Below are 22038 nucleotides of genomic sequence, written 5' to 3'. Positions count from 1 at the left end.
TCTATTCAATCTCCTACACAGGCAAAGAGTGCATAACTCTCTCCAGTTACTGACACCATAGTAGGCAAAGCATGGCCAAACTTGGCCCTCCAGCTGTTTGGGGACTACAATTACCATCATCCCTGACCACTGGTCCTGTTAGCTAGGGAATGAAGGGAGTTGTAGTTCCAAAACAGCTGGACAGCCAAGTTTGGCCATGCCTGCCATAGGCAATGTTGGTTGAGAGGAAAGCATTTGGAGAGAGAAGGGTTTCAGGGAAGCCAGCCTTGAGAGTGAAGAGGATTCAGGTTCCCTGACCCAAACAGCCCATCAGCTTTTAAATCCAGATCTCCTGCCCCATTGATTGGGTCAGTTCTTCATTCAAACACAAGAAGAGCCTACCTGGACGAAACCAAAAGTCTATCTTTTTAAAATTTATTTGTTATTTATACATTTTCCGATACAAATTTTGCTTGCATTTTCCAACTTGTCAACAGTCTTACAGTACTTCCCAACCTACCCTTCCCTGACTTCCTAGATCTTTTCTGTATTAGCTACATCTCTGTTGTCCTTCCACCCTTTTTTCATCCTAGGTTTCGCTTATCTAATCTACTGCTGGTCATAAATTTATCCCTGCTTGAAAGTTTACCTCGACACCATCTACCAAAAGCCTATCTAGTCTAGCACCCTCTTTCCCACAGAAGCAAACCAGATGCCTCTGGAAAGCCCACAAGCGGAACATGAGGAAAGCAACTCTTTTTCACAGTTGCTCCCTAGTAAATGGTATTCAGAGGCACACTGCCCTGGAGATAGGCCATAACAACTATTTGCCCCAAAAGCCTTATCCCTCCATGAATTTGTCTAATACCCTTTGAAGGCCTTCCTAGTTGTAGCCATCACTCTATCTCGGAGTAGCAAATTCCCCCATTTGCCGATCAGAAGGTTGGCGGTTCGAATCCCCATAATGGGGTGAGCTCCCGTTGCTCGGTCCCTGCTCCTGCCAACCTAGCAGTTCGAAAGCACAATGTGCAAGTAGATAAATAGGTACCGCTCCAGCGGGAAGGTAAACGCCGTTTCCGTGCGCTGCTCTGGTTCACCAGAAGCAGCTTAGTCATGCTGGCCACATGACCTGGAAGCTGTACGCCGGCTCCCTCAGCCAATAAAGCGAGCACCACAACCCCAGAGTTGTCCGCAACTGGACCTAACGGTCAGGGGTTCCTTTACCTTTACCTATGTTTAAAGAATAAAATAAAATCCCTTGTTTCTCTCCTGAATCTCGCCATTCAGCTTCACTGAACTACTTTGGATGCTTTAGTGCAATTAAATGCAAATAAAAATAAATAAATTCACAGGATTACAACTGTAATCTTATGGGTAGAACAAAAGGCAGCAAGTCAGATCAATACACCTGGAGGGCAGCAGGCAAGTTTCATATTATACAGCCAAATGACTTAAGGCAAAAAAAACCTACTTATTACAAGGAAAAGTAATAAATTTCTAAATTCAGCCACACCTAGGAAGAAATGAGAATGAAAGACACCATGAGCATTTATTTGCCTGCGTCTTCTGTGCCTATTTTCATGCTATCCAATTAATTTTTGGATTTTATACTTCAAAAACCTCCCTAAACTCTAGTAATCAAGCCACTAGGCTATCCTCCCTTCAAGTTCCTCCTCAAAACCCACTTCTTAGCTAGGCCGATCCTGAACCATCCTCACCTTACCTGCTCCTCCATTACTGCCATCACTGCCTTTATCTGACTCCATCCATACACCTTGTGAATTACTGAACTCTTCTGCCCTGCCTTTTCTAGTATCTTTTTTTTTTAAGCCTTCTGCGCAGGAACTATGTGGTCATATTTGCTTCTCAGAATTGCACTGGTTTAACAGAGAAGCCTGATAACCAACGGTGAGCTCAGCTTTTAAGCTGTTGAGAGATGGACATGCTTTCTTCAGGCATCTGAAGCTGAGCATTATTTCAGATAGCATCCTCCATCCTTCTCCAAGCCTGAGATGCTTGCGGTGGGCTTCAGAGGGACTATGAGAACAGGAGAGAGAGCTCAGCATGATGTCAGGAATGAAACCCTGCCCTTTCCTCAATTTAGTGGCAACCACAAATTTTGGAAGGCCTGGTCATTATGCCTAGAAAACTGGGAAGAGCATAGCTCTACAATGGGCGCAAGAAATCTATTTACAAGTACACAGAGAGAGGAGCAGAGGGGAAGTCTCAGACCATCACTCTAAACTGGGGGGGAAACAAGGTGCTTTCAAGAGCAAGAGAACTTTGCTCCATATTGTAATAGTATCATCTTTTTTGGCAGATTGGAATCTCAGAATCCCTTTAGGATAAATAGCCATAATGGTTATGTTAATGTAAAACTGAAACATATTTTTAGTTTTCCTCCTATAATCTTCGTTCTCTTTTTCTTTACTCCATCTGCAAGCCTCATTTTCTGTAATCCCCTGCAGCTTCCGACTGACAGCACAGGGACAGATAACCAACCTGCATCAAAGTAGAAGATTATATGTAATATTACAGATGTACATCTTCACTGAGAGGCACTTGCGGCAAGGAGAAGAGTGATGGCAGCTACAAAAATGTGCACATCACAAACAGATGTGCAGGCAGAGGGCTGAAACAATACAGGCTTTCGCTGAAGCTTGGAGAGCGAGAGGGGTCGGTGCGCACCGACCCCTTTTGCTCTCCAGGCTTCAGGAAGCTATCAGCAAGCCTGGGGAGCCCGCGGGAGTTCCCGCGGGGCTCCCCATGCTGTGGATAGCAGCCTGCCGCCCGGCGCGCAACATTCCCTGAAGCAGAGCGCCCCACGCGCTGGGCAGACATCGGCCAGCCCCACAAGCTTGGGGGACAGCGGGGAGGCGCAGAGCCGCCATCCCGCTGTTCCCCGACGTGGTTTGGGGGGGGGAAATAAAGGGGGGGGAATTCCTTTATTTCCCCCCCAAAAAATTAGGTGCGTCCTATGGGACGGACCGTCCTATGGGACAAAAAATACGGTACTTTTCTCAGCTATGGACTAAATAGTTATCAGTGATTAGGTAGTGGTGGCTTCTCTTTGGAACCATTGCTTTCCTTGTTCCAACTTTCTCCAGTCATCCTCCCCACCAGCTGCTTCCCCTCTTAAATTACAGTAAGCTTCTGTGTAATCAGGAACAGGACTTTTTAATATGTCTGTTTCTACAGAGCCCGTGACAATGGAGCCCTGGCACCTAAGTGCTGCCACAATACCAAAAAAATATAATAATTGCTTACGTTCCAAAAGCAAACAGTGTCTAGTGATCTTTAAATGTCATGTTAGCATACAAACAGACAGGTGGTTTCTCAGATACCTCGGGCCTCTAAATAGCCAGGGTTATTAACAACAAACAGAACAGGGCCACCGTACAAAGAGTCTGTTCTTACTAGTGACAGCTGAGTTCCACCCAGCTCAGTCCTGAACTGTCTCCATCATTCCAAGCCTTCTTTGGTAGAAAGCTCATGATTCCCCTCTGTCCCGCCCTGCCACCAAGAGAGTTCAGGAAGTCTAGTCCTCTGTGACTGTCACCACCTCCTTCCAAACTTACCATATACTGTGGGAGGAGAGGCACAAGGTGCATGAAGAACTGGAGTCAGCAGAGCCCTCATCATTCTTCAGGCAGTCTCACATTGGAGTAATCTAAGCTACAGGATACCTGATTATAGACAACAGATGGTAGGATATCCCTATCCGGAGAACCAAAGCTGATGGAAGGCGCTTCATATCACTGAAGCCACCTGGGCTTAAAGCAACAGTAGTGGGTTCAGAAGTACCCCCAAACTACACACTTGATCTTGCAGGGAAAGGGACTCTAGCATTCACCATTTCAAATCCTCAAATTGTAAGACTTAATACCATTCTGAGTTCCTACATCATTCTTCCACCAAGCCCCAACCTCAGTTCTCTCTTTCCAATCACAGAAGTAGCGACTTTGCTCTCAAATCTGATTGGGTTTTGGTGTGCAATCAAAGGGCTTTGGAAGAAGTTGCTCTTTCTTTCAGTCTTCAGGCTGGTACAATTGAAGTGCAAAGTCAATAACCTATTGCTCAAAGCCCTTGGTATGTGTTCCCTCTGTTCTACGGACCATGAAGTCATGTCAATTCAGTATCTAATTGTCATCATAAAATAAACAGAAACAATACATTCATTTATGCAGGACTTCTTCATCAAACAAGCTTTGAGGGCTTTGCAAACACGAACTGAAAGGCAGCAAGCTGCATAAAATAATTTCAAAAGAGAAATCAGTAGGAGCTGCTTCACATGTTAAATTAGGTATACAGTACCTATTTCTGAACTGTACAAAGGCTGTCCCTTTTTTCACAATGGAAATACACTGCAAGAAGCCACTTACTTTATGGGTTTGAAGAAAAGATACACACTAAATGTTTAATGCCCACAGATTTTATTGTAACCTATGAAGAAAATGCCCCTAGTGAAATCATAAATAGCAGGCAAATCATAATCCATTGACAGCTCAGCTGTCTACTTTTCAAGAAAATGAACTTGCATCTGAGCCCAGAAATACCTCCCTAAACCTCACCAAAATGAACGGGAGACAAGACTGCAATACCACTTCTTTCACTGAAGCATGTGGGAAAAGTATTTACAAAGCAATGGAAAGTTAGGCCATGCCAGCACTGCAAGTTGCCCCACAACTTCCATCAGAGGAAGTATTTGTCTGCATTGTTTACAGTACAGTGTGTTGTATCAATGCTGTCCACGCACAAGCAAAATGGAATTCTATCCATGCAATGGAACTTCACCTTCTTCTCTTCCCCGCTGCAGCCCTCCACACAGAAGAAAAGTGGGGGATGCCCTGGAGCAAAGCAGATTTGCAGGGGGAGGAGCTGCAGAGGTGAGGAAGGGAAGAGGAAGTCCCACTGTATGTGGAGAAGTCCACTCACATAACACTGGATTCCACCCACTAGTAGTTGGTTATTAGGGATGCCAGGTCAGAAACATTCTAAGACCTAGGGACAGCCCCTGTTGATGTCACAGGGGTGGCCCCTGATTATTATTATTCTTTACTCCCTCCTTTCACCAAGTCCTGGAGATGGAAGATAATTGGGAGAGGAGAGGAGGGAGTGGAGGGCAAACCCAGACATAACTGCAGTCCTGGCCAGGCTAATTCATGCAGAACATGTCTATAAAGGTAAAGGGACCCCTGACCGTTAGGGTCAAGTCGTGCCTGACTCTGGGGTTGCACCGCTCATCTCGCTTTACTGGCCGAGGGAGCTGGCGTACAGCTTCTGGGTCATGAGGCCACCATGACTAAGCCGCTTCTGGCGAACCAGAGCAGCGCACGGAAACGCCATTTACCTTCCTGCTGGAGCGGTACCTATTTATCTACTTGCACTTTGACGTGCTTTTGAACTGCTAGGTTGGCAGGAGCAGGGACCGTGCAACGGGAGCTCACCCCGTCACGGGGATTTGAACTGCAAACCTTCTGATCGGCAAGTTCTAGGCTCTGTGGTTTAACCCGCAGCGCCACCCGCGTCCTGCCGAAGATGTCTACAGATGAAGCTAAAATGAACATTCATGTTTGGTGGCAATATATTTCCTGAGTACCAAAGGCTGGGGTGAGGATACACAAATAATAGGAAACACTATCACCTATCCAGAAGCATCTGAATGGTCACTGGTGAACAGAGCTGCTTGAGATGATCTGGCAAGTCAATTACTGTATTTCCGATGACCAATTCTCAGGACACGCACATACAGCACCAAGTGAGACAAGTAGCACTCCTCAAACTATTTCTTTTCCTGCAGTGATCTACAACAAACTTGAATGCAGAAGAGACTTCCGCTACTGGACAGGACTAACACCATTTCTCAGAACCAAAACACAGAACTTGTCCTCAAATATGGAGAGACTGTGATACAAATAAACCCATCTGACACACATTTACAAACAGGTCTAACTGCATTATGCTCATCCAGAAGACCTGGGATGTATCTAATTCAACCTTTATACGAGTTACTTAGCAAAACCATACCAGTTCCTCCCAGTTAAACCTGTCTGGCAGCTGCCTCAAGTGAGCCTTGCTCTTTGAAGTATTTCTGACAACACCAACACACACACACACACTTGAGAAGCAGCATACTTTGTTTTGCTGTACAAGTGAATATGGGTAGGCTCTAACTGAACAACTGTTATAACAAAACCCCAGCAAAGGGGTGGACAACTAATTCAGCATTTAGGTCCACATAAGGACAGCGGAACAAAAACAAAAACCCTTTCGGTTTAACATCTTGTATTAAGGGCTTTCCATAACCATCTTCACTACTATTTTGGAGGTGAATGGCTGTCGGTGGCAGAGAGGTAGACCTAAGCCTCAGACTAGCCTGTTCAGTGGAATAGACACATGGAGTCTATGTAACTGAAACTATCATACAACCAAAGCTAGCATTCAGCATTACACGTGCCCGGCTGACGGTAAATACCATTCATGTAGAATAAAAAGGATGAAAAGGCACCATGAGGGTCACCAAAAGCTGGATGATCACAGTTAATTTGCAAAGATAGGTGAAGGCTTTTGTGTTTCATTTGCACCAACCTTTCAGAGATGTCAGACATTTCCCATACAATTCTTAATGTAATAAACTCTCTGTGTATTTGAACTGAAAACAATTTTGTTTTGAACATTTCCCAAAAAAATTTAGTTCTTTTAATCCCCTATCAATTTGCATCATGGCATTTTCAAAACTGATCCTAATGAGAGCTAAACACTATTCTTTTTCATTCACCTCACTTTTCATTGTGGGATAGATCAAAATGCTTTTGGGCATATTTAAGGATTGAGGATATCTACCCCCTATGCTGAGCTGAGTTGAGGGGAGCTGGAGATAGTGTTGATCTGGAAGGTGACAGGTTCCCCATCTCTGGCTTAGAGGTTTGTTTCCCACACAATGTTGTGTTGTATGGAATAAGCTGGTGGTTCTTGTTCTGTCAGGAAGAGACCACACAAAGACCTAGAACCAGTAATACTAGAATCTCAGGGCCACTTTATTCCATGTAAGGAAAATGTGTTTTGTGAAGTAGAAACATAGAATCATAGAGTTGGAAGAGACCACAAGGGCCATCGAGTCCAACCCCCTGCCAAGCAGGAAACACCATCAGAGCACTCCTGACATATGGTTGTCAAGCCTCTGCTTAAAGACCTCCAAAGAAGGAGACGCCACCACACTCCTCGGCAGCAAATTCCACTGTCAAACAGCTCTTACTGTCAGGAAGTTCTTCCTAATGTTTAGCTGGAATCTTCTTTCTTGTAGTTTGGATCCATTGCTCCGTGTCCGCTTCTCTGGAGCAGCAGAAAACAACCTTTCTCCCTCCTCTATGTGACATCCTTTTATATATTTGAACATGGCTATCATATCACCCCTTAACCTCCTCTTCTCCAGGCTAAACATGCCCAGCTCCCTTAGCCGTTCCTCATAAGGCATCATTTCCAGGCCTTTGACCATTTTGGTTGCCCTCCTCTGGACACGTTCCAGTTTGTCAGTAGCCGTTAAGCAGCTAGTAATAGCTTGAAAGTACATGGGGAATAAAAAAAGGAGATTCAGTATGAAGAGAACAACATACGATATTATTTGTACAATAAAAAGAGAATCGCAATGTCTAGGGATATGTCAATTCTTTCTTTATTAGAGCACTTAGGAACCACCCTTCTAGTTCAAATGTCAATCCAATAAGAAAAACCAGAATTTTAAAACCACCACTTAAAAACCCATTAGAAGCCTTTTCGCCAACTTTGAGTAATTTAAGAAAATTACATTCTACACCGTCGGATTATGTAACTTGCTTCTGAGCTGAAATAATGGGTACTTTTCATTCACAGTTATGAAATGTGGGTGCTGTATTTTAAAATGGTTTATGACAAATGAAAACAGATGAAATAATAAAGCTGTTGACAATTAAGGCACAACCACACTCTCTAATGTCTCTACAGGCATAAAGAGGACAGTAAGACCAAGGCTAATGAAGAATCATTTGGATGAGTGCTCCTTCTCCCCCAAAATGTCAAATTTATCACCACAGAAACAAGACGACATCTAATTTTGCTGGGTACTTATTGACTGGTTTACAGGATTAGTATTCTAATTCATGCCACCCTTTATGCCCAAGGCTGTGTATACTCTGTGGTCTGCTATTGCAACACATGTTGAGTATGTAAGTTATTATTCTGAGAATCTCAGCTGTCTTTAAAAAAAAAAAACTTAACAGTCCTTAAATCTTTGAAAACAGACTTAAAATAAGTACCGTATTTTTCGCTCTATAAGATGCACTTTCCCCCTCCTAAAAAGTAAGGGGAAATGTGTGTGCGTCTTATGGAGCGAATGCAGACTCCATGGCTTCAGCGAAAGCAACACGAAGCCTCCGGAGCACAGCAGGAGCGCTCCAGCTGTGCTCCAGAGGCTTCGGCCGGCTATCCCTCTCTGCACAGCGCCTCTCTGCGCAGCGCCCCTTCAGCGAAGCAGGAGGAGAAATGGAAGGGGCTCCCTTTCTCCTGCCGCTTCGCTGAAGGGGTGCTGCGCAGAGAGGGAGAGAATATTTTTTTTCTTGTTCTCCTCCTCTAAAACTAGGTGCATCTTATGGTCGGGTGTGGCTTATAGAGCGAAAAATACAGTACATGACTCTCTGGTGAAGTCACAGAGCCAAAAGATAGGAATAATGGGCTGGGTAGTGTTTTGATGCCCTTCAGTTTATTGCCTCATTTCCTCTCTCGGTGTGTTGCAGAAGCATCATAACACAAAATAAGGCCCATGTTCACATTTTCAATTTGTCTAACTTCTACAGATGGCAGACATCATGGGATGGGTGTTTCCAGCTACCCCACCCTCCCCCTTGGAAGCCTTATAAGCTGCTGCTGCTGGAAAGGGATTATGAGCAACATAATGGGAAGGGTGTTTCTAGGGCTAAGGTGAAACTGTGAAGCTCCCTTGTTCTTTGGGCTATTGGGTGCTGCATGTTGTTTAATCTTGTTATATTTATAGTCTTGAATGTGGGTTTGTTATTATATTCATTTTGTTTTGCTTTTTTTGTAGTGTTTGTTTGAAATGCATCCCTGTTTGTTGTAAGCTGCTTTGAGGATGATATTTTTTGTGTGTGGAAAAACGGCAGACAAATAAAATGAATGGAATGGAATTTTGTATCTTCGTTTATCCTGTTTATGCCTATTTGAAAGTCCAAGAGCACAGCCAAAACAATGACTCATTAATACAATTGCACTGAGATAACAATCACGACATCCGTACAAAATGTTACATGCAACTATGGTTCGACTATTTATTTTACCATGAGTATGTGCACTGGAAAGCTGATCCTTGAACTGATTCTCTAACTGCAAATGACCCAAGGAAAATGCCGCTGAATGTCAGTCACTGGGGAACAACAGCAGGAGAGGACTGTTGTTCTCCTATCCTGCTTGTGGGCTACCTATCTAGCTAGCCACTGTGAGAAACAGGATGCTGGACTAGATGGGCCTTTTGGTCTGATAAAGCTCTGGACTTTAAAGGGCCACGTACATATGAGGCCTTTGAAATGCACACACATTTTTTTCCAGAGTGAACTTTTGTACATAGCAGTTTGCAACTGTACACACCTTTGCTTGATAGCGTCATCTAAAGCAGTAGCAACAACTACCCTGTTTGCTCATACACACAGGTGGTGATGTTTTTCACACTATAGTGGTACCTTGGGTTAAGAACTTAATTCGTTCTGGAGGTCCGTTCTTAACCTGAAACTGTTCTTAACCTGAGGTACCACTTTAGCTAATGGGGCCTCCTGCTGCTGCCCGTTCGCCGGAGCACAGTTTCTGTTCTCATCCTGAAGCAAAGTTCTTAACCCGAGGTAATATTTCTGGGTTAGCGAAGTCTGCAACCTGAAGCGTCTGTAACCTGAAGTGTCTGTAACCCAAGGTACCACTGTACTGTGCAACAGACTTCTCTTTTCCCTTCCTCACAATAAATGTTTCCAGAGATTTGGTTTTTAAAATATTTGCCCTGTCTTTCAGAACAGAGGTGTGTTGATATACTGATATACAAAAGAAATATATCGGTACACAGAGGCAAGTAAGTTACTGTACTGTTTCCTATTTCACTCATAGAGAAGTTAAACAGGGCGAGTGGAGTGGCACAGCCAGGCAACATCAGTAGCTCTGCTCCAGTAAGAAATGACCAGAGGAAGTGCTCTCTCTGTGTATACACATGTATGAAGCACTTTACAACTGTTCCAGCAGAAAGCACTGTAGGCTGACAAATAGTGTGGAATAGGAGCAACATGGGGATGACCCTGTGCATATAGCATCCCAAAAAGGTGCGTGCATCCCACACTGAATGCACATTATCACATCCATGGTTTGATGTTAAGTGAATGAGTCTTGTTCTTGTGCAGTCAAGCCTCCCCACTCCTTTGGCGTAACCTCAAGGAAAACAGAAGACCACTTAGATGTATTTTGTTCTACTAGTGGTATATAAATTATGTTAAATGTATAAAAATAAAATAATTTTTCAGTTAACCATAGTTTAGCGTTATGTACAAACCTTGAAAGGTGGTTCATCTTAACTATGATTTATTAAAACAAACAAGCTTCATAATCCATGGTTTGAAGTGGATTTGTTTTATGCTTTGAAAAAAGCTAAGGTGGCAAATGTCAAACCATTTATTCTGAACCCATTCACTGTTATCATAGGAATGAGGCATGGATTATATTAATATGCAAAAAAGGTAAAAATCCACCACTGACCTCACCGTATCATCCAATACCACTTTTAAACCAAGATTACAAAATTTAGCAGCTGTCTGTGCAAAGAGATTAAACAAGATTATTTCAGACTATATTCATATTCAGTCTCATCTGACTGGTTTTATAAAGGACATACTGTTTTATAAGGACAGCAGTTGATCTATATTATTGATACTTATTTATAGTGATAATTTTTAAATTGGTTGGTGAGGTCTCAAAATGGACCAGAAGTCATAACAAATGAGTCTTGTGTGTTAGAATATACAATATTACACATGCCAAGACAGGCCCCTTTGGCTACTATACCTGATTAAGCTCTTTTCAAATGGTTTTATCCTATTCAATCACGAGTGTGGAATAAAATGCTTTCACAGGGTTTGGCATACTCATCTTGTATCAATATCAGAGAAACTCATTATGAAGTATTATACCCTTTGACACTTCGCCAACTAAGTCATCTCTCTGGAAACTGATGACAGGTGCTGGTGATGGCTAATATAATAAAACTAACTTTATTCATATTTTTTGGGATAGTCTTCCAATTAATTATTACTGAAAATTTATATGTGCCAAATTGTGATTGATATGTGTCTCCTTCCATATGGCTTTATAATTTTGCTGGATTATGAATGGCTCACTTCTATGTATCCACATGGTGTGGATTTTGCTGATTGGGTTCTAGGGTTCTAGCTGTTACACACTGCAGGAATAATGTGATTCCTACTTCGAGGGAACGGTTGATTAGGTAGAATGAACACACACACATGCTACTCCTGCAGTCAAGCTGATGCCAAATGTATTGCTCTGCTTTCCTTTGGACCATATCAGTAAGGCCGAGAGGGGGGTCTTGTTGTCTGGGTAGTCCAGAATCTCCATACACAATGCTAGGTTTGCAACTTGGGGAGGTCACTTCCGTGCTGCAAATGTAGTGGTTTGACTTCCACCCACAAAGGCACACTCCATTGTCTCTCGAGACAGACAGGTGCCAATTATTATTATTATTGCACACACACACATATATACATACATACACATATTATATCTCACTATTCATCTCAAAGCAGTTTACAACAATAAAATATACAATATTTTAAACTTAAACTGCTGAAAGTTAAAATCTCAAGAATCTAAACTCAACAACAACACAAAGTAAAACATATTCAGGGTATAAAGCCCCCCCCCCAAGAAAAGGTCTTTGTGGGATAACCAGCCTCATATAACCAATATACTTAAGTCTAACACATGAAGGAGTTAAGACCATAAAGTAAGCTGTCCTGCTGGGTTTTGCTCACCCTGGGAGAAACTAGGTAATCAAGCCTTTGCTTCCCCTTCAGTCTAACTGAGAAGCTCAGTGTGTAAAAAGATATCAACATTTTCAAAAGTAGGGGGTCCATGGCTTGGTCCACAGTACTTAGCTGACTGTGAACCACTGCTGTAGAGCAGCCTTTCTCAACCTGTGGATCCCCAGATGTTGTTGAACTACAACTCCCATCACCCCTAGCTAGCAAGGCCAGAGCTCAGGGATGATGGGAATTGTAGTCCAACAACATCTGGGGATCTACAAACACTTGTGAGTCATTTCCAGGAACTGAGGCAGGGGGCATCTCCATCTCCTGTCTAGGGGTGAATATGGATGTATGCTTAAAAAAACCCCTCAAACCCCATCCTGATTCTTGTATTGCACGGGGGCTGGACTAGGGGACCCAGGGTCCCTCCCAACTCTACAATTCAATGCTAGAATCTCCCGTAGCATTTAAAGGATTAGAAGCAGCCACAGGAGGTGAATGCCATGCATACAATTTTTACAATGAAAATTGCTGCCCCACCCCTACTGCTATTTGTGTCCATCCGTCCCGCCCCTCCTTCCCGGGGAAACCTATGGGCCCCTTAACACTGCTGTCTCATAGAATCATAGAGTTGGAAGAGACCACAAGGGCCATCGAGTCCAAGCCCCTGTCAAGCAGGAAACACCATCAGAGCACTCCTGACATATGGTTGTCAAGCCTCTGCTTAAAGACCTCCAAAGAAGGAGACGCCACCACACTCCTTGGCAGCAAATTCCACTGTCAAACAGCTCTTACTGTCAGGAAGTTCTTCCTAATGTTTAGGTGGAATCTTCTTTCTTGTAGTTTGGATCCATTGCTCCGTGTCCGCTTCTCTGGAGCAGCAGAAAACAACCTTTCTCCCTCCTCTATGTGACATCCTTTTATATATTTGAACATGGCTATCATATCACCCCTTAACCTCCTCTTCTCCAGGCTAAACATGCCCAGCTCCCTTAGCCGTTCCTCATAAGGCATCGTTTCCAGGCCTTTGACCATTTTGGTTGCCCTCCTCTGGACACGTTCCAGTTTGTCAGTGTCCTTCTTGAACTGTGGTGCCCAGAACTGGACACAGTACTCCAGGTGAGGTCTGACCAGAGCAGAATACAGTGGCACTATTACTTCCCTTGATCTAGATGCTATACTTCTATTGATGCAGCCCAGAATTGCATTGGCTTTTTTAGCTGCCGCGTCACACTGTTGGCTCATGTCAAGTTTGTGGTCAACCAAGACTCCTAGATCCTTTTCACATGTACTGCTCTCAAGCCAGGTGTCACCCATCTTGTATTTGTGCCTCTCATTTTTTTTGCCCAAGTGCAATACTTTACATTTCTCCCTGTTAAAATTCATCTTGTTTGTTTTGGCCCAGTTCTCTAATCTGTCAAGGTCATTTTGAAGTGTGATCCTGTCCTCTGGGGTGTTAGCCACCCCTCCCAGTTTGGTGTCATCTGCAAATTTGATCAGGATGCCCTTGAGTCCATCATCCAAGTCGTTGATAAAGATGTTGAATAAGACCGGGCCCAAGACAGAACCCTGTGGCACCCCACTAGTCACTCTTCTCCAGGATGAAGAGGAACCATTGATGAGCACCCTTTGGGTTCGGTCAGTCAGCCAGTTCGGTCAGTCAGCCAGTCTCAACTGGGTCTTGTTGCAGCTGTTGTTAACCATTTGAAAATCCTATTCACAGACCTTCCACGACACATTTAGTTTGGCCCTCATGTACCATCCTTGAACACACATCCCTAATGCTGATCAGACTGACAGCCTGAATGAAAACTCAATCCAGTTTTTTCAGTCCTGCTAAAAGAAAAGCTTGGAACCCTACAATTATCTGACACTGATCCAAGCCACATTTCTGTACATGTTTTGCCAATGGCCTAACAAGACACTTGAAATAGCATACAAAATCTCCACCTTTCTGTGGTCACAGGTAAACAAACAGCATGCAAAGTGGCTTTTTATAATAGCTTTGCTTCCTGTATCTATTCCAACAGCATTTGGGCTATATGTAAACTGATACTGCTTTACAGTCACTTCTTGTGGCCTGGGAGGGTGTGGGTGGGTGAGCTTGTTTTCATTAATTATATAATTGCTTTATTGATAGCCACTTTGGAGGGGATCTCTGGACTGAGAAGTAGGATAAATACCGTATTTTTCGTTCTATAAGATGCACCAGACCACAAGACGCACCTAGTTTTTGGAGGAGGAAAACAAGAAAAAAAATATTCTGAATCTCAGAAGCCAGAACAGCAAGAGGGATCGCTGCGCAGTGAAAGCAGCAATCCCTCTTGCTGTTCTGGCTTCTGGGATAGCTGCACAGCCTGCATTTGCTCCATAAGATGCACACACATTTCCCCTTACTTTTTAGGAGGGGAAAAGTGAGTCTTATAGAGCAAAAAATACGGTACATTTTAGTTATACATATGCCTAGCCCCCACTAAGGAACATAAAGCAAAAATATTAAGACAAAGTAATCTGGCATTGCAACATCCCTATTAAAAAAGAGAGTTGATTTCAGCTCATTTTATAGACCCAATTTAAAAAAGCACATAAAACTGCAAAACTAAACCCACGAGACTATGAGCATATGGATTTAAAGCAGCCCAAAGGTCGAATGACTCGTCTCGTCTAATCACTTGACTGTTATTGTTCTTATAATGCAGTCCCGAGAGTATTACTCCAGTTTGTGGTATCTACGCTTTATCAACATATTCCAATTCATCATTCCAATTCCTTTTTTTTAAAAAATGTGTTGTTTTCCTTAGAAAAGATTCTGTGCCAATTGCTCAAATGACTGAGTTGTCTATTATTAACAGTGCTCTGTGTGCTCTCAATACGGTAGGAAAAGGAATTTGCAAAGGAAAACAGATTTCAGTTCGAGTTCCTCCAGAAAACCATGATAAGAGCTAAGGAAAATAGCTGCCATAAATGCCATGAAAAACAGCTTACTTTCCTTTTTTAAAAAAAGACTTTATGTTAATGAGCACCTGCCAAATTGCAGAACAGATTTACTGGAAAGAACGAATTATTGCCAAAGTGGACAGCGGTATGCTTGCTAATCATTCCAAACACCTCCCAATCCCCAGTCACACACACAGCAAGAAGCAGTTTTAAAAATGGTATCAAGTCAAAAAGTGGGTGGGAATGAAATGCCTGCTGGTTAACACCTTTGAAAAATGTCATAAAAATCTAGTAATTTTAATAATATTTAAAATATGTCCAGTTAAAAAAGCAAATAAATAGACAGTAAAGCTTCAAGAGAGGGAAAGCTATAATTACAAAGAAACTGTTGGCACCTGCTCCCTGAATATACCCTAAATATTTGTTTATATCTAGGACCACTAAACTGGCTGTAGTACTGGTCAGAATTTTTTATGTAATATGGCATTATGCATAAACCAATCCACTCTCTCCCCTTGCCACACTGACAAGATGACCTTAGAATTATTTGATCAAAGCCGACTAACAGTTTACCCAAAACAGAAAATATGTTGGAAAGACAATGCTTACATCAAAGCAAAAACCCTGCAACAGTTCCAGTGAACATAAATCATAAAGTGATGGTGGATGAACCCATTCACACACCTGCAGTGCAAATATCATATATAGAAGGCATTATGTGCTTCAATTTGAACTGCCTCAAAAGTTAATTTAACCAAGGCATGAGAATTTAAGCTCACCTGGGCCTGTCTATCTACTTTCACACAAACCTAAGCTATGAAGGGGTGGAAGGAAGGGGGTATCAAAGACTTCAGCTAGTAATGCAATCCATATGCAGAAAATGCATATACCAGAAATCCATGGGTTTAGAAGTGTGCCTAAAAATTGTCACTCTAACAGTAATGATATTGGCCCACCTTATAAGAATGTAGTGAGGACCACAGAAATATTGCAGGTGAAGCAATGGAACACTTTAAAGAACTATATAAAATGCTAGGCACTGCCCCCTTTAAAAGCCTGTACAGCTGCTACAGCATAGGACACTTCTGAACCAAACCGACCATAGGACAGAATTAATCACCAACATGACCTGCCATCTAGCATAGTGTCCTCATTCTTCCATATGCCCTTATCAGTTTGTACTTTTCTAGAAGCATTATCACTGCCAAATCTACATGCATTTACTGTGTAATCCAAATCCTGCCTATTCATAAGTCTTACTGAATTCAACAGGCCTTACTCCCAAGGAAGCAGGGTAGCCTAGGATTGCAGTTTTGTTTTGGACCAATTTCTATTGATTTCAACAGAGTTTATCTCCAAGAAAATGCACTATAAGACTGCACTGTGGTATTTTAAACCTCAATGCACTCAACTTTCACTGAAAGAAATAGAATGTTCTCAGGCAGTTACACACAGGATAACAGTACCAGGCCTCCAACTTAAGCCAATATATTTGGGAGTAAACTCCTCTGAACTCAATCCAGTGTTAGGGAGAATTCTAAGTATACTTGGGATCACAAAGACCTGTTCACACAATAATGGCCGAGTTCACATGTACAGTAGTACCTCTGGTTACGAACTTAATTCGTTCCAGAGGTCCTTACTTAACCTGAAACCATTCTTAACCTAAGGTACCACTTTAGCTAATGGGGCCTCCCGCTGCGATTTCTGTTCTCATCCTGACGTAAAGTTCTTAACCCGAGGTGCTACTTCCGGGTTAGCGGAGTCTGTAACCCAAAGTGTTTGTAACCCAAGGTACCACTATACCGAAGTACCACCTTTGGCAAACATGCAAGCTTGCAGGCTGCTCCCAGAGAGGAGACTGCAGTTGTTTTGCTCCTCTTTTGGTCTTCCTGCTGCTTCGCTGCTATAAACTCAGCCATATCATTTCATCTGAACCTGGGATTGCCTCAGACAAACCATGAGTCCTGGCTTGGACAACATGCTAAGCCTAACCATGGTTTCATTGCAGCCGTGCAGAATCAGAAGAACCAAGGTCACCTCTGAGAACTCTCATGCTTGCACATTTGTGCTAAGCCATGGTTTGGCTTAACATTATATCCTCTGCAGCTTTCCTTGGATATACACTAGCATATCAAAACTTAGCTCCAGCTCATACATATATTTAACTGAGATACAGAACAACCTTGTGCCTGTATGCTCCCCTCTATGAACTGCTCCTTCCCTCTTCCCTTCTTGGCATGTCATGATTGAAAATTTCCTGTGTTAATTAACTATAGTTTCCTGTTAAGATGTAACAAAACAACATTAATGAAGTTTGGCACAAGTCAAGATATGAAACCAACTTCAAACTGTGATTTCAAGTCATGGTTTGTTCCGAGTTTATTAACCATAGCTTCCCAGTTCAGATGTTAATAGGAAGCAATGGTTAATTATCCCACGAAATAGTCAACTACGACAGAAGGAGGGAAGCTGCAGTGCAAAGACAAGGTGTATAAGCACAAAGGCTTGTTCGTATCTTGGTTTCGTAAGCCAAAATATGTATTCCAAACAAGCAATCACTTCACTAATAAAGCTGGCAGCAATACCCAAGATTGTGGAACTCATGGAAAGTGCTGTAGTAATCGCAGGAACTGCTGCCAACTTTATCCATAATTGCACCATTCACATGTTATGATATTCAAACACAACCCTAGGATGCAGATGGTGGCAGTATGCAAGAAAAATATATTACATAAACTGAACCAATGGTTTACAACATGCTACATTCTATTTCTGCTAGTCATGGGAAGAGACCAAGTCATAGGGAAGGTACGGCACCCATGAACAGTGGAAATCCTCCTTCCACCCCCCTCTGGGTGCTGGGATTTCACCAGCAACTGCCATACAACTTCAGGCTTATCTGTGAAGCTTTCCACCCACTCCTCCATTACTATTTCATTTTCTTTTCAATTTGATAACAAGGAAGTGCAAGGAGGAAGACCTCTGCAGGACAACCTTTGCTAACAAAGCTAACAGAATTATATAATAAACGTATTTTCCGAATCTTTTACAGCCTTTAAAGCCAGAAATGTGCCCTCAGACACACAGAGGATCCCGATTTCACTCTCAGTTCAAGACTCCATACTTGGAAACATGTAACTGCAAGCTGCATTATACACCCACCCCTGGCAAAGCATCGCAGAACTCAAAAGACCCATCTATTCTAGTTCTCAGGTTTTCATGGAAACACTGGCAAGTAATCATACTGACTTGAAACATTCAAGAATCACTACGTGCATTATACCATTACCATATCTGAAATATTACAATTTTTTACATGCTTGGCTTGAGAGTGATGAACCCCCTTGATTGGCATTAAACCATCCACTGCCTTAAAACATTCAGTTCTGTGAAGAACCCACATGTGAGGCACCCACCATATTTGTCCACTGGCAGATCTATGCTCTCACACTAATACTTGTTACATACTACAGAAAGTCCTGGATTAACAGGTGCTCTGAACCAACATTGCTGGAAGGCAAGACAATGGGCGAGAGATACGTATTATCACTCCCAAATTGACCTGTTTCTCGTACACTTTCATTTTTAAAGCTAGGATAGACCACTGGTCTGTTCACAGAATGTAAGACTTTACTTTAGTATTATTCGCAGTCTTAGCTGGATACAAAACAGAAGCAGTGAACAATTTCTGTTGGTGAAACATCACAATATAAACTTATGTGCCTCACAGAGTTATTCAGTCTGCAGTTAAGGACCAGATTGCACTGGTTAAATCTTAGCTTACACACAGTGATCCTAGCATCTCAAAAAAAGAAACAGAGTGGGAGGGGAGGCAATGCTATTATTGCAGAAATCCAGGATATTACATATACAGATGTACATGCATATGATCATACTGCTCATTATGCTGTATTCACAGCAGAGGCTGTGCCTACAGGCCTACAAATCTATCACTTATACAGTGTTTTCCATCTCCTGGAGGTGTCTTTAACAAAAGTAAACAACACTGTACTCATATGAGATCAATGTCACTGCCGCTTTACAAGTTATTCCTGCCTAGAAGGCACCACTATAAAACCCATATGCACTTTCCTTATGGAATTTACCTTGCCTGCAGGTTTCCCCTGTATATATTTGCACCAATCTACTGATGGAACGGCATGCGCACACAGAGAAAAAAGCCCACATGCGAAATTATCAAACTTCTACACAACAGGTAATCTTCATGTAGCCTTTTTCTTATGCACACAAAGCATTTATTTCACAGCAAAGCTGCAAGTGTACTGTATAAGGCAAGTACACTTAGCCGGAAGCCATCCGCCACTGGACACAGACGAAAGGGCTTACTCCAGAGTAAACATGCATAAGAGTTACACTGTGAGGCTGTAATCCTATGCACACATACCTAGGAGCAAGTCCCAGTGGGGCTTCCTTCTGAGTAGCCTAAGACTGCGCTGAGTGTCTAAGATTGCGCTGCCTGTCGGAATCGTGCAACCTGCGAAGGAACCTCGTTCCAGGCTGCAGAAGGCCCAGTGCCAAAGCGCGGCGCTACGGATTAACTCGTCGATCTGAGCTTTCCGAGGCAACTAAACTCTTGACGACGGGGCGCCGCTGCCAGGAAGGCAGCCGGTCCCGCACGTGCGCAGCGCCTGTGCCCGAAACCCGGGCAGCCTCTCCGCGCCTCCTCCACGGCGCCCCTTCCTCCTCCTGGTCCCGTGCTGTCCGTACCTGGTGCGTTTCCTCGCCGTGCTCCAGGTGGACGATGCCTTGGCTCCTGCTCTCCGTGTCGCTGAGCAGGTCATCCTCGGAGTCCTCGAAGAGCGACGACGACCCGGTGGAGGAGAGCGACGACGTGGACAAGCGGCGCGACGACGACAGCAGGTCCGCGCTGAGCCAGGCGCCGTCGGGCTCCGTCCGCGGGCGCCCGGCCGGGCTGCGTTGTGCCTCATCGGCGTCGTCCTCGGGGGTGACGGTCAGCTGCGGGATCACCGGCGGCAGCACCCCGTTGCGCGGCCGGCAGCTCTTCTTGGCCGGCTCGGGCAGCTGCTTGCTGGGGGCCGCGCAGCGCGCCTCGAAGAGCGAGCGCAGCTCGCCGACGCTCAGCCGCTTGCCCCGGCCCAGCTCCGGGCTGCCGTCGCCGCTACTGCCGTCGCGGGAGCCTCGGGGCTCCATGGAGGAGGAGAACGAGCTGGAGCTCCTGTTGCTGCTGCTGCTGCCACAGCCGCCGCCCGCAGCCCAGCAACTGTGTGGGCGCGCCGCGAAGACGGCAAGCGGCGCGGCCGGGGAGCAGGAGAGCCCGCGCTGGCGGGCTTCTTCGCGGGGAAGGGCGCGCCGGAGGGCTCGAGCCGCCGCCGCACGCGGGCGAGCATGGCCAGCCCCGCGCCCCGTCAGACCGACGCTCGCCTGCTCCGAGAGCCCGGTCGGCCCATATGGGTCGCTCCAGACTGTTGCTCCACGCTGCCGTCAGGCGCCTCAGGCAACCGCGGAGAAGGAGGAGCCGCCACCAGCGCCCCGCCTCGGCCAGGCCGGCCCGCCTCGCCCCGCTCCTGCTTCCCCTGTGTACTTTTAACTGACGCCGCCCCTGCCAGGCCCTCTTTGGTTTCTCTTTCAAAGAAACTCCTCTCCCGACTGCGGCGAGAAAGGAGAAGCGCACAGCGGCCCCCCAGCCGCGCGGCTCGGCGGAAAGAAGCGCGCCTCAGGCTTGGCGGGGAACCGCTTCCCGCTTCCCCCGCCCGGAAATCTCCCGACTCACTCCCAGGAAAGGGACAAAGTTCAGCGCGCTCCTCCTGTCTCCTCGCGTGGCACCAGGGGCGGGCAGTTACGCAAGGAAACAGCACCGTGAAATGCCTTTGCCCACTTGGGATGGGACGGTTGGCAAGCGCAAACATTTCTGATGATCAGAGCAGCTAACGTGGCTAGCACACCGCTAAATATAATAGAAATAGCATGGAACAGATAAGGTCAAGTTGAAACATTGATAGAAGGCGAGAAGAGGGTTCCTTCTCCTGCTCCTTCTTGGCTAGAGCCATTTTTATGGACGAGAGGCCCATTTTCCTTCTGCTTACTTACTTCAAATGCAAAGCACACAAATCCCACAGGGTCATTTTCAGAATTCAGCATCCTGAAGTTAAGTTTAGCCATGCAGCTGAATGAAGTAGCATAGCCTCTCTCTCTTTCCCAAATCTCCCTTAAATAGAAAAATAGCATGTCAGTGAGAAGCCTAAATCGAATCCTTCTCCCTAGCTTGGTGGTTTTCTATGTTCCTGAAAGTTCGTTTGAGAATAGGGTGCTGGACCAGATGGGCCATTGGCCTGCTCTAACAGGCTCTTACAGTTTATTTTTAAGATTAAAGAGCATTCAAAGATGTTCTTTCCCCAACCTGCACCTAAAATGGTACAGCCAAGAAAAGCTTTATTTTTTCACACCCCTTCAATTAGTTGCATATATATATTACTTAGTCACTAGAGTAGCCTCTCAAATCCTTGTTAATTCACAACTAGAAAACATGCCTAATGTTGCAATCTCAGCCCCCCTCACCTGGGAATAAGCCCCATATAATTCAAAAGGATTTACTTAGAGTAGACAAGGTTAGGCTTGTTATGTAAAGCTGTAATTCTGTACCCATTTACTTGGGAGCAAACCCTATTGAAGTCAATGGGACAAGCTACAGAGTGGAAATGTATTGTTGGGTTGCACCATTAAGAAGAGAAATGTGAAAATGAAGCTGACCTAAAACTGTCCTGAACTGACCTGAACTGTAACTCTGGGACACAGGAAGTGAGGAAAAGAGAAGAGGTTGATTCAGAGGAGCAAAGGAACAGAAAAAAGAGGAAAAATGTGAAAGAAGAAGTAGGAATGTAATCTCTTTCCCTGCCCCTATCAGGGTTACTCAACATGAGTAAAAAATAAAATACCCAGGGCAGGCATAATGCAAGTCCAGCATTTTTTTGCCTTCAGCCTCTAGCCCTCCTTCTCATCACAAAAAAATATATACCAGAATAATATTCTGTCAAATTTCCACTCACAGAGCTGCTACTGCTACTCAGTCTGGCTGTGC

General features: G+C 44.3%; 1 protein-coding gene across 1 annotated transcript in view; it reads right to left on the bottom strand.

Annotated features, from left to right (window-relative positions):
• ITPKA (inositol-trisphosphate 3-kinase A) overlaps nt 1–20153 on the bottom strand; it is a 56430-nt gene extending 36277 nt beyond the window's left edge. The window contains exon 1 of the mRNA XM_053383259.1: nt 19710–20153. Within this exon, the coding sequence (XP_053239234.1) occupies nt 19710–20153 (444 nt within the window). The remainder of the gene's footprint in view (nt 1–19709) is intronic.
• Between the last annotated feature and the right edge of the window lie 1885 nt (nt 20154–22038).

Source organism: Podarcis raffonei, chromosome 1 (genome assembly GCF_027172205.1).
Source record: "Podarcis raffonei isolate rPodRaf1 chromosome 1, rPodRaf1.pri, whole genome shotgun sequence".
NCBI classification, from domain to species: Eukaryota; Metazoa; Chordata; class Lepidosauria; order Squamata; family Lacertidae; genus Podarcis; species Podarcis raffonei.
This window is presented reverse-complemented; position numbering and strand designations above follow the sequence as displayed.